The sequence below is a fragment of the Simochromis diagramma genome, unplaced genomic scaffold (assembly GCF_900408965.1).
Source record: "Simochromis diagramma unplaced genomic scaffold, fSimDia1.1 OVJJ01000304.1, whole genome shotgun sequence".
Lineage (NCBI taxonomy): Eukaryota > Metazoa > Chordata > Actinopteri > Cichliformes > Cichlidae > Simochromis > Simochromis diagramma.
In genome coordinates, this window is record NW_024387030.1 from 5,467,192 (window position 1) to 5,480,486 (window position 13,295).

General features: G+C 40.1%; 1 protein-coding gene and 1 long non-coding RNA gene across 4 annotated transcripts in view; both read right to left on the reverse strand.

Annotated features, from left to right (window-relative positions):
- Window positions 1-13,295, reverse strand: part of LOC120739810 (ubiquitin carboxyl-terminal hydrolase 29-like) — a 35,846-nt gene that overhangs the window by 19,177 nt on the left and 3,374 nt on the right. For 2 of the 3 annotated variants that reach the window (XM_040041710.1, XM_040041709.1), the window contains 15 exons: window positions 11,541-11,609; window positions 11,264-11,441; window positions 11,085-11,169; window positions 9,504-9,584; window positions 9,250-9,305; window positions 8,878-8,950; window positions 8,685-8,768; window positions 8,306-8,361; window positions 8,009-8,065; window positions 7,777-7,908; window positions 7,562-7,685; window positions 7,325-7,476; window positions 7,120-7,219; window positions 6,903-6,979; window positions 6,617-6,725 (listed from right to left, as the gene is read on the reverse strand). In XM_040041710.1, coding sequence (XP_039897644.1) covers window positions 6,617-6,725; window positions 6,903-6,979; window positions 7,120-7,219; window positions 7,325-7,476; window positions 7,562-7,685; window positions 7,777-7,908; window positions 8,009-8,065; window positions 8,306-8,361; window positions 8,685-8,768; window positions 8,878-8,950; window positions 9,250-9,305; window positions 9,504-9,584; window positions 11,085-11,120 — 1,137 coding nt within the window. In that variant the 5' untranslated portion in view covers window positions 11,121-11,169; window positions 11,264-11,441; window positions 11,541-11,609. The remainder of the gene's footprint in view (window positions 1-6,616; window positions 6,726-6,902; window positions 6,980-7,119; window positions 7,220-7,324; window positions 7,477-7,561; window positions 7,686-7,776; window positions 7,909-8,008; window positions 8,066-8,305; window positions 8,362-8,684; window positions 8,769-8,877; window positions 8,951-9,249; window positions 9,306-9,503; window positions 9,585-11,084; window positions 11,170-11,263; window positions 11,442-11,540; window positions 11,610-13,295) is intronic. The other variant, XM_040041711.1, reaches the window with a different exon arrangement.
- LOC120739817 lies at window positions 207-1,531 on the reverse strand. The gene is made up of 3 exons (XR_005697288.1): window positions 1,419-1,531; window positions 401-441; window positions 207-248 (listed from the first exon to the last, which is right to left on the reverse strand). It is a non-coding gene; the product is annotated as an uncharacterized LOC120739817 (long non-coding RNA).

Genomic DNA, 13,295 nt, shown 5'->3' on the forward strand with positions numbered 1-13,295 from the left:
AAGGGCTATGCAAACATGGCCAATAACTTTCATTCTAATGATGTGCAAAATGATTTGGGCACAAAACAAATGTTGCCTGTTAGAAAACTTGCAGACTTCACTATATACAGTGTAGACCCTCTAACTAAGTTTGGGGATGTGATCTTTCAAGAAATGCAGACCAAACTGTTGTTTGTTTACTTACACAGCATGTGTTGTAGAATTAACTGGAGTCACCAGCAGCAGCATCGTGCAGCCATATCTCAAGTCTAATAACAGAAGACAGGAACAGATCAGTACAGAAACAACTTCCCCAAACCACAGGACAAATAAAACAATAAGTAAAACAGGCTGATCTAAAGTATGATTAATATAAATGTCACTGACAGTTGCTAATATATTGGAAAACCAAAATACTTACTGATGTCTTTCTGTCCAACAACAGGAGTGCTGGTCCCGAGCCTCAAAGACAGTAAGAAGCAAGCAGAGGGAGAAAAAACAGAACATTTTTCAGAAACTGATTTGATCCTTAATGGCTGTGCAATTATTGTAACATAGAGTTTGCTTATGTTGTTAAATAAAGGCTAGATTTGACATTAATAGATGCCACAGATGTTCAAAAGCTGCCACAAAGCATGACAAAAAATGGACGTCTCCAAAAACGTCAGAGCATTTTTGCAAATATGTGATGTCTTGATAAATCGACCAGACACTTGAACTTTACACAGCTACATTCTCGCCTGAAAATATCTTAAAAGTTTATTTTGTGACCTAGAAAAAGTAATACGTTTTTTAGCCGCGCTCCTCCGCCATTGCCGCGCTTACAAGTATGCACAGGCTCCAACAACCGCAGCCGACAAATGCGATCCTCCTTTTCCCCAGACTTTCTGGGTCACAAAATAACCTTTTAAGATATTTTCAGGCGAGAATGTAGCTGTGTAATGCTCAAATACCTACTTAATTTATCAAAATATCACATATTTGCAAAAGTGCTTCACCATTTTCGGAGAGCTCTGTTATCCACCAGCGCGATAGCTGACCGGGAGGTCAAGGCTCGAGGAGCACAGCTAACTCCTGGCGTATTTTTTTTCAACCCCCCTGCACTCTTTTGCTACTCAGGTTAAACATGATATATATAGTTAGTTAGTTAGTTAGTTATGGCTATGGATTGAAAATACCCCCCACACCACACCCCTAACACCCCCGAAGAATTTTGTCTGGGCTCTTATCTCACTTTTTTATTTCAAACAATCAACAGAAAATTTCACAGACAGTTTTATGTAAGGATTTTAAGGCTGTGGTGTTAATTTTTAAGTAACATGAGCCCAGCGGCAGCAGCAACGCTAGGCTAACACTAACTAGCTAGCAAGATTATAAACCTGGTGCTAAACTAAGAGAAGCCACAAAATCAGTTTGAATAAGAGTAAACATTTACTCACCAAGTCAGTGTATCAGGTAAAGATCCACAGCAATGACAATAATCTCTTGAGCTGACGCTTCTCCAGGTTTGCTCAACATATTCCATAACAAATGCACCATGAACATGCGGACTGATCCGAGAGGGAGGAGGACGCTAGTGACGTGGCATTTTCAAAACACATCTTTCATCCTTCCGCACTAGAAGCAAAGATTCCAGCTTACTTAGCTTTTTCTAAGTTAAGACACTCAAATAATTGAGTTTATCAGCATTTTTGCATAAAAATGTACTGGTAACTTATTTAAATCGAGTTCTAATAACAAATTGTTAAAAATTGAGTTCAGCCTATTTAATATTTTTAATTAAACACAATATTACATTTTACAGTGTACTCTTTACTTGTTAAACACATGCTCCATCCACTCTCTTGGTCGCAGAAGCTCATAATCCAAGTGTCACAACTCAGGTCTGATGGCATTTTTCAGTGGTGTTTTTAACCTCTTGGGAAACTTCACTACATTCCTTACTTGATGCAGAAAGAAGAAACGAGTCAGGGATGCATAGCAAGCACAACAAGACACCAGCAGCCCAGACCTTTCACCAACTGAAGACATTTGCAGCACCATAAAACATGACAGAGAAGAGCTGGGACTATGTGAAAGGGTGAAGTGCTGCAGTAAAGTTGCAATGGTCCTATCTTTATACAGTCTATGGTTCACTTCTATTAAGATGTGATTATTTCCAAGGTTCCATTTAGTTTTAGTTAGCTGAAGCTAAACCAGAAGTTAAAACGAGATGGTGAAAAAACATTTTAGTTAATGTTTACGACTGTTGTCGTAATGTTGTCTCATATGTAATCTGAGTGTGCAGGTGCCTTTCCGTGATTGGTGCATCCATGGGACGGCCCATACAGATTGGCTAATGACCTGGAGACAACATATAAGATGACACCGCCATGGACCTCACCTGCAGGCTTTGTGTTAACCTGTTTCTTATACAGGAGCTTGTAGGGGTGGACTGCCTTTTTATTTGATTACCCTTTTCTCATGTTCTTTCTTAGTTAGGGAGCCTAAGACATTGATCATTTGGTTTTATTCTTTTCATAAATAAGTTTTGTACATCCTTTAGATACGGTCCTTTTTGTTTGTTGTTTTGGGGTCCACCCCGAAGCTATAGTTACCTCCTTTCCTTTGTTAGAATTCAATTACTGTGAAAGAAAATCACCATCAAAATTGTACTGGTTGTGTGATGTGCTGCTTGGGGTCAGACAGGGGTGGATCACCCTTATATTATGGTCTGGCCACCCTTAGAAAGGCCATAACACTAACTAAAATGAAAATTAAAACTAGACTTATAACTGGCTGGTGTCCTTACCAGTGACCTTGGGTCTGAACTGTGGGCTCCTCTTTCCAGGTGTTCGTACTGCCTGAGTGGGACCAAGATGTGCTGTCTTGCCTCTTTTGGGTTTTCTGCATGTTTCTGGCTCAACATGCAAGTATCCACTTCTTGACGTTCGCTGTTGGTTGCAGCCACTTGAGGTTTTGGGCTCATTTGGGTTCTCAACACTGGGTGACTTTGATGGGAGTGAAAGCATCCTCACAACATAAATCACCACACTACCTGCTTTTGTTTCAGATTTTTTCTTTATCCTTGTTAACATGGTTGGGTACTGGGTTTACCTGTAATGCATTTTGTGCTCCAAAAGCTGTTATTTTGTGCAGCTGTGCTCCAAAAGCTGTTAGCATGACCTTTTTTATCATTAGATTGTGCCACACCAGCACCTGAGAGAAAAGCTTTGAGTTTGATTTTGTGTTGTGTTTTGCAGGCACTCAGGAGAATAAGTCATGATGTTTCTTGTGTTTGTCATGTTAGTATCTCAGTGCTTGTCAATCACCAGTCAACAGTGTCACCACTGTGAACAACATCCTTCGACTGTTCTAGCCAAAACCTTCGAGAAGTCCCTGCAGCCGCTTCAAAACTCATCACTGAGCTCGATCTCTCTTTTAACACGCTGGAGACAACAATGAAAGACGACTTTCTTTCATATGCTGCTTTGAGGGCTTTGTTCGTGAATAACAACAGAATCAAAACCATCCATGAAGAGACATTTCACCCGCTGATTAATTTGGAGAAACTGGACTTCCACAAACCAGTTGGAGACTTTGTCTTCTGGATGGTTTCAGAACCTGATTTCTCTCCACTATTTCAATCTTTTGGGAAACAAATATACAACACTGGGTCCGGGAAACCTTTTCCTGCCACTGAGGAGCTTGAAGACCCTCCATTTTTGAGGAGCTTTCCTTCAGTCTGTCAGTGAAAGGGATTTTGTTGAACCTTGAAACTGCCGTGACCCTGTCCAAAGACCAGCTGGCCACCTGGCCGGGTCAGTCATGGATATTCACAAATACCCCATAGTACTGGTGGAAAAGAAATATCGAGGGAAAATCCATGTTCAGACCATGTTCAGTGTGTCGTGACACTTGCACGATGGAAGAACACACCCACCCCAAACTGTTTTAGACTTAGAGCTTTTTATTGTCATTGTGCAGTTTCTTGCACAGTGAAATTGGGTAAGTGGAGAGCATAGAGCCGCTGTATCTGTGCGCACCACCATCTTGCATTTTTTGCATGTTTGGATATGCGCCGATGGTGTGCGTCCAGTGGTGTCAGCTGGTGAACCAGCTGGTCATTCAAAAAGCACCTTTATGCCCCTCACCATTAATGGAGGTCCCATTTGAGCGCTTTGGCATGGACCTCATTTTATCGATGAGAAAAAGAAAGTCTTTAGTTCAGCTGTTGTTAACTGGTCTTGACTTTGTTAATTAAACATTGCAAACCTGCCTTCAGTGTGTCCTGTACATGAAGTCATTTAGTACACCACAGCACGGTGACTTTTTTTGAGCTGATGAAGTTCAGCCAAAACAGGAAACTTGCAGCAGGAGACAGCAACTTGTTAAAATGTTATAAAAGGTACAATGAAAGATTTTCACCCTACAGGGTTGATCCAAGGATAAATGTCTAATTTGGTCAAATTTTTATAAGCCATTTCTGGAGAGACTGCAGTGGAAATGTTGTCACTTTTGGACTTTGCTACCTGCAGCTAAACATTTGCAGCTAAATCATTTATTTAAAAGCAGAAGCTGCAACTGATCGAGGGAATATTTGTCTGAAAACTTAAACTGAACTCCAAGGGTACCATTGCTCCAGCTTACCATCTTTACCTGAGTGAATCAGTTTGTTGAACAATCTAAATGATTCAGAAACTTCTGTGACATCAACTTAACTAAGGCTCATTACAAATTTCACAAAACACTGCTGAATACTTTTAATATTTTTTATTAGTTATTTTTGTTTTTGTTGTTATTTTGATTTTAATAAAACAAAATAAAATAAAGAATGAAATCATTTCTTTGTTTTTTTAAATTTAATTTATTTTACAAATAAATTAATAATAATATTAATAATAACAACAAATTAGTGCTGTCAGCGTAAACGTCATTAGGTAAAATGACGTTAACACTGACAGCACTAATTTGTTGTTCCCAGAGAGCAAGCCAAACACTGGTCAAGAAAAGGACGATCTCTAGTAGATTTTGTTTTAACCTCCTAGGACCTGGTGTCCACATATGTAGACATAACATTTTGGGTTGTCTAGACCAAAATACAAAATTTTGCTCTTCAAAAACCTGATATCCACTTATGAGGGAGGACATTACACTGCCACTGTTCAATCGAAATTTAAAATGAATGTCCTCATATGTGGATCTCATTCTTTTGAGAAACAAAAAAAAGATAGTCCGAATCTGATGTCTATGTTTTTACATTCATCAGGTCCCAATCAACCCAAATGGCACAGAGAAATTAAAAATGCATGCCATGAAAGTTCAGGTCTTAGGAGGTTAAAAATGTCCCTGCTGATGAGACCAGTGAATGTGGGGCGACGGTGGCAAGAAAAAACTCCCTCCTGGAGGAAGAAATCTTGGGAGGACCAGGCTCTCTGGCAGGACCCTTCCTCCTGAGGGCAATACTTACCTATACTTGTCCTCCAGTGTGCGATGGTGGGCTGGGACGACTGCTTTTCCTTCTCAGCATGACGATGACCTTAACTTCCTTCCTTCCTTCCACTTCCTGTTTCAGAACTGAGAATGAAGACAAAACTGGTTAACAAGGTAACAGGACATTTAAAAATTCTCTCACTTCAGGATGAGATGCTGTGTCTTCTTACGTTTCTCTTGTAAAACAGGATGTAGGCCGACTGCTGCTGTTGCTCACAAACTGCAGATCCAGTTGTGTGGAGCACCTGTGCGTCATTATAGGTGAGCCAGCGATCTGATGTAGAGTGCTGACTCTCCTCAGGATGGACAGAGCTACAGATGTAGTGTCCTGAAATCACATTAAGACAAATGAATCCAACTTCTGGAAGTCAACTGATTCAAGCAAACAGTGATTTTGACTTAGTGCTTCTTAGAACATCAAAAGCTTTTGTGTGTGAGTCCTTCACTGAAAAGTAGCAAGTTTTCATTTTCTGTTTGTCACAAGTCTGTTGTTTTACCTGACTCTGTGCATCCATAATGACTGATGATGCTGACAAGACTATAACAGCCACCACCCTGAGAAGGAACAAATCCAAAGAGTGTTAGTTTCATAAAGTCTCACATCAGTGCCATAATTAAGCTGATTTGCTGAGGCTACGTCCACACTAATGCGTTTTCATTTGAAAACACATCGTTTTCTCTCCGCTTTGACCTCCCGTCCACACTGAGACGGCGTTTTCCTCAAGGAAAAACACAGCATCTTGAAAACGCTCTCGAAAACGCATACATTTCAAAACGGAGTTGTCCCGTCGCAGTGTGGACACTCGAAAACGCAGACTTTCTAAAACGATGACGCATTTTAGTCATGTGATGCAGTCATGTGAGCAATTAAACAAAGATAAGCCGAGTGCATTATACAGCAGTTGTTTTGATTGCTCTCAACTTTGACAGCCCTAAAAAAGATTAATATCAGTTTGTACATGCTCCGGATAGCTTTTCTTCAAATTCTGTAATTCTCACTCACTTTTGCGCATGCGCAGGACTGGAACGTAGGCGTTTTCGGCCATTTCAATGCAGACGCACAACTATTTGAAAATGACTGAAAACGCTAGTGTGGACACGGAGTTTTCAAATCTATCCGGGCTAGTGTGGACGTAGCCTGAGACGTTCTGCAGTCTGTTTTTACCTGATTGGATGACACCACCAAGTCCCTCTGCAGCCTGACGGGGTCATCCACCTTCTGAATGTTGTAGGTTTGTGTAAAGCCAAACCTCTTCAGATGCAAGATCAGAACTCTGGCAGAAAGAAAAAAAAACACAAACAAGGTAGAAAATAAGAAGAATGAGTGTCAAACACAAACAGAAGATGGGAGAAAACGACTGCTCAAATATTGTCTCGAAAAACTCTGATATTTGATGCGCCACAGTTTGCAAACCTGGTCAGTCGATCAATTCTGATGTGACCTTACTCACCTTGGCAGTGTATCAAAAGACGACTTCAGTTCTGAGGCCGTCCCTCCACAATCACATCGAAATTCTATTTCTTGTTCCTGAACAACAGCACAGAGAAAACAGGCTTTATGGTAGAAAGAAATCTCAACATATGCACACACACATACACACAAACACCAACAAAAAAGGTGTGTTAAGATCGCTGATACGACAACTCTATTGGAATTTGTGATCTTACCTTCAAGTATGTCTCTAACATGTTTATAATAGACCCCTCTGGAACAAGGTCAAGAGACAAACTGGTGAATTCCTCTTGCTGGGATGATTGGTGACTGCAGCTACACATTTCAGGAGTAACGTAGTTAAAGTAAAGATCAGGTACGTGGAAAAGAGGTATATGAAAATATTGCAACCAGCTCTGCGTTTCTGAAAGACAGGCTTACCTCTTGCATGTCCTCATGTTTTCCATTTTAAAAATGTGATGGTCTTCTACTGGGCAGGTATAACTTTGGCCCAGGAGAGCTGCGTTCCTCTCCAGGTGAGGTGTGAGCCTTTTGACCTCATTGAGGAACAATGTTAGGAATTCATGAGCGTCCTGAAAGAAAAGCAGAGAGATTTAAAACAGTACATCAAAATCAGAAGGTAAAGCAAAAAACGAAATGTCCAAATAGCTGACGCACTTTCTGTGCACTGTCGGTGTATTCGGGAGCTTGATTGCTGAATGCCTTCTTAAAAGCTCTTAGGTGGTGATCTTTGAGGCCATAATCTGTTGACTCATGACAGTCCCTGACATCAATAAGCCTTCTGTAGAAAGGAAGGGTAAACAGACATTTCTGCTGTTAGATCTCTTTGTTCTTCAGGTTTTTGAAGAAAGTAGAAGGTTGAAGTAGCACACCTTAAGAGCTGAGCTTCTGGATCGGTGCTCCACAAAACCTCCTGACGCCTAATGTCTCTTATGAACTCCTCAATGTTGAGGAGGCTCTGCAGGCAGGAGTTCATGTAGCAGGTGTTTCCGATGTTTGGAAACCTGACACACAAGCGCAACGTTTACAGTATCAGTGTAAAATAATTCATTTTAACCACTTTGACAAAGTGAGCTTTGGTCTTTGTGCACCACGTGTACTCACCCGAAGCGGTCTATAGTCCCAGTTTGACTTTCTATTTTTTTCCCACCGCATGCTACACTGCTCCAAAAAGGTAAAAACACAAACACAAAATTAGGAAAGATGTCAAGATTCTGAGCAGTGTATGTGCATGTATGCATGAGCTTTGAAGTTGAAACATTTTGGAGGATGTCCAAAAGTAGTAAAAAAAAGATACACAAGGTGGAAGAAAAATGCCAATAAAAGGGAAATAAAACAGCTCCAACTAAACCACTGCTATAAATATCTCCAGCAGCATTAAAGAGTGGCGCATTTCTTTACCTCTGATGAGACGTAGAAGGAATTTCCTTCTCTGCCACGTTTTGTTTGTGTAATTTCTGTTTAGAAACAAGAAAACCAACATCAGTAATGGCATAAAACAAACATACCAAGGGAGTCTCTCCATGAAAAGTGCAGTTAGAAATTTTGGTATTATTTCATATTATTTATCACTTTAGTGAGCTGTCAGCTCATGAAGCAGATATATAGGAATATCTTTAAATAAAATCTCTTCAAACTTACCTTTCTGTGAAAAAAAAAAACATTTAAACATCTTTGAACTTAATTTGAGGACATAGGTGTGCTAAATTGCTCTTAATTCTTCGCATTTAACTGTGATGAGTAAATGCTTGATGACAGTGACTCTTTCCATAAAACATACCTTCCAGAATTTAAAAAGAAACCAGCGACACTTTTTTTGTGTCTTCACAGTGTTGCTCTCTGCCTCTGCATCGCTGTCAGTTTGCTGCAGAGGACGAACAAACATAAGTTTATTAAAAAAGTAAAGTCACTTTAAATTAACAAGTGCAATTTAAAGAGAATGTGCATTTCATATGTTTTGTGTAAAAGCAAACCGAGGAACAGCAGAGGTGTCTCCATTTTCTCTTCTTCTGTTGACCATTTTCAGCAACAGAAGCATCCGGGATGCTGATGAGGACAAAAGTGTAAATGTTATCTTTCAAAGTGGAAATTTTTAACAAGGAGTACATGCTGGAGATTGCAGATAAAAATGAATAACTGTAATGGAACAAAATCATGTATTTTGTACATTTACACTCTACATTTTCAAACGCTAATCTCTGAATCAATATAAATTATAGACAAGACTAGAAGTAGTAAAAAAAGATGTAAATACAAAACACCAATAAAAGGGAAATAAAACAGCTCCAACTAAACCACTGCTATAAATATCTCCAGCAGCATTAAAGAGTGGCGCATTTCTTTACCTCTGATGAGACGTAGAAGGAATTTCCTTCTCTGCCACGTTTTGTTTGTGTGATTTCTGTTTAGAAACAAGAAAACCAACATCAGTAATGGCATAAAACAAAGTATATGGTAAGAAAATACAATATCCTTCATTTGGATTCAAAATTCAGTTTTTACAGAAATCATCCAAGAAGCTTCCTTAAAAGTTTCAAAAATGCTTATTTACCATAAGAAAATATTCAGAGAAACGTGCTGCGAGTCTCTTCAAACTTACCTTTCGGTGAAAAAGAAGTTTAAACATCTTTGGACTTGATGAGATTGCAGCGAAAATCTCCTCAGCTTTGCAAAAGTTCAACTGAAAACAAGCAGTCAGAGGTTGTATATTTATAAACTTTCAGCATAGAATGTTCATACCCTGAACAGCAAACATCATCATTATGATGTATGGGGCTAATTTGCATATTTTGGAATGTATGCTCATTTGAACTGTATGGCACTCGTCTCCAAGCAACTGCTACAAAATACAGGTCAAGTCAAGTGGCTTTTATTGTCATTTTAACCACGTGCAGAGGTACTGTACAGAGTGAAATGAGACAGCGTTCCTCCGAGACCCTGGTGCTATATATGACATATACGGACAAACCCAGGACTACATAAAGTGCAGTGTGCATAAACTGCAAAAATAAACAAGACAAAACAGTGCAAAACTAGACAGAACAGGACGATACAGACACAAGACAATGGAAATGTGCAAAATGCTGAGTATTGTGCAAAAGTAACTAACGTGTGTGAAGGTGTGCGTGTGCCAGTGCAGTCACTGAGTGTTCAGGGGTCTGACGGCTTGTGGGAAGAAACTTTTCCGTAGTTTGGTAGTGAGGGCCCGGTTGTTCTGGGACCTCTTCCAGAAGGCAGCAGGGTGAAGAGTGTGTTTGAAGGCTGTGTGGGGTCCTCCAGCAAGCGGGTGTTATAAGGAGGGGAGAGGGACTCCAATGATCTTCTCAGCTGCTCTCACAATCCGTTATAGAGTACTGCGATCTAATGCGCTGCAGTTACCATACCAGACAGTGATGCAGCTACTTAGGATGCTCTTGTTAGTCCCACTGTAAAAGGTGGTGAGAATGGATGGTGGGAGATGGGCTTTCCTCAGCTTCTGCTTGAAGTAGAGACGCTGCTGGGCCTTCTTGGTTATGGAGCTGCTGTTGAGGGAGCAGGAGAGGTTCTCCGCCAGGTGGACACCAAGAAATCTGGTGCTCTTGACGACCTCCACAGAGGATCCATTCATGTTAAGTGGGCAGTGATCCCACTGTGCTCTCCTGAAGTCAACAATCTCTTTTGTTTTGTCCACGTTCAGAGACAGGTTGTTGACTCTACACCTCTACAGATGGCCCGCAGTGCAACCCTTCAGCTTCCTAGTAGATTCACCTATATACAAATTTAAAGACCTAGGAGACTTACTTCTCGTCACAGAGTTGTAGCATTCACAAGATTTTCAGAAAACTTGAACTCAAGGTCAAGGTCACTGATATTCAAACTGACCCCAGAACTTTAGTAGATGCACCAATGGTATCAATTCAAAATCCTACGCTTCTCGTTCTCGAATTATTGTCTTGACCAAGCTGAGTATACAATTACGAAACAATCATTTTCCATTTTTATTTCACTATCTGTAACTAAGACAAATAAACAGTATTTGGGACACAAGTCACTATTAAAGTGGTTAGTGAGACTCCACATCTGATAACAGTATAACACACTGCTTATTTATGTAAAAATTGTCATCAATAAATGTGTTCAAAACAGAAGCTACACTGGCTTTAGAAGTTTTTGTTAACTCTGACTACCTGTCTGCTCTTACCTGTTTCTTTTGCTCTCTGCTGTCTTCATCCTCCATCCAACTCTACAGCTATTTTTAGGGATGACATGATGAAACTGAAGGGTGTCTGGGCACCGAAAAAAGAAAAGAAGAGAGATTGGATTAGGCTGCAGCTGGCGTGCCATTCTCTCACTTCAGGATGAGATGCTGTGTCTTCTTACGTTAATCTTGTAAAACAGGATGTAGGCTGAGTGCTGCTGTTCCTCACAAGCTGCAGATCCAGTTGTGTGCAGCACCTGTGCGTCATTATAGGTGAGCCAAGCATCTGATGTAGAGTGTGGACTCTCCTCGGGATGGACAGAATTACAGATGCAGCAGCTGTTTCCGATGTATGGAAACCTGACACACAAACAAAAGTTTACCGTATCAGTGTAAAATAATTCATTTTGTCCAGGTTGAGAAGGTGAGCTTTGGTCCTTGTGCACCACGTGTACTCACCTGAAGCCGTCTGTAGTCTGAATTTTATTTTCCATTATTTATCCACCGCCCAAATGTTTCACTACGCTACTGCAAAAAGGTAAAAACACAAACACACAATTAGACACTGAGCACTGGATGTGCATGCATGCATGAGCTTTGAAGTTTAAACTTTTTTTATCATCAACAATTTTTATTTATTTCATTTTAAACTTCAATAACAGAGTTTAAGGATAACTACATAAATAAATAGTTTAAAAAACAAACAAACAAAAACAAAACAACAACAAAACACAACACAACAACAACAAAAAACAAAACAAAACAAAGGGAAGTTATCCTATTCTTTCTTCGCACACCAATTCCCACACCACCACTCTGTCATTACTCCTCTGTTCTTCAAGTTACAGAAAGCCAGCTTGTAAAGGGGGACCAAATACAATCATATTGATGCAATTTGTCTAATAAACCATAAGTCACTTTTTCGTAAGACGCCAACTTAGCCATTGTCTTTAGCCACTCTTCATGGGGGGGGGGGTTCTTTTTCCGCCAATGTCTTAGCAGGACCCGTTTGGCCGTAGTAAGAGCCAAAATAATCCATCTTTTTGTATAACTGGAAAAATCGACATCAGAAAGTTCTGTGGTTATACCAAGTATGGACAGTTTTGGTGAGATACCAAATCTCCTTTTTAAAACACTGAAAATTACCTCCATTATATTTTCCCACCAATCCCGAAGTGCCGAACAGCTCCATAAGATATGTAAAATCAAAGCATTTTGACCATCACATCTCCAACATTCGTCCGTAGAGGCCAGGTTCCATTTATACAATTGTTGCGGTGTTCGATGCCACCTATGGATTATCTTAAGTTGAATAAATCTACTGCCTGTTTCTTTATACATAGTATTAATATTTGAAAACATGAATCCCATTCAACTGAAGATATGTCCAATGCCATGTCCTGGGCCCAGTAGCCCTTAACTTTAAGGAGAGGGTCAGCTGACCGTTCTTGCAATGAGTGATAAATCTTAGAGGTAATGCCTTTACCCAAGGGTGATCTTGAGAGCAGGACTTCCACAGGGCTGCCCACAGGACAACTCAAGGGGGTTCCCAGCCACTTCGATAATGAACTATGTATTTGGACGTATCTCCAGAATTGATTACGCTGCAACTTATATAACTCTACAATTTTATCAAAGCTTAAAAAACATTTAGTCCCACAGTCAAATAAATCTGATACATTAAGGATGCCTGCTTTACGCCACTGTAACCAGTCAACCGATGTCCCTCCAATTAAAATTCTTTTATTACTCCATAAGGTTGCCGAAGGTGATTTAAGATCCCCATTAGCTACAGGAATACAGCAGGTAGTCCACCTGGGATCCACAGATTTACTCTCTGAGAGTACACCGCTTACAGAGACATAACCTTTCCTTTAGTATGTAAGGATTTAAATAATTAAATAAAGCTAATTTTTTTCGTGATTTTTATATACACATTGCAGTTGTGCTCATTAAAAGCTGGCACTCTTTGTAATAAAGGTCAAATGCATCAATAAAGTGCTATGGTTGAATTAAATTATTGAGACTGACATGTTGACAAACATACTTGCATATCATAACTAGTTAAAGTCAGGGGTGTCATGGTCTTGGTGTGTGGCTGTAAAATTCCGCTGAAGGTTTGGACCTCCCTGGTATCCACCCATGGGCGGGGCCTACAGCCTCCCTCACCTGAAGCTGATTGAGGCAATCAGGTTGGAGATTTTAAGCTGCTTG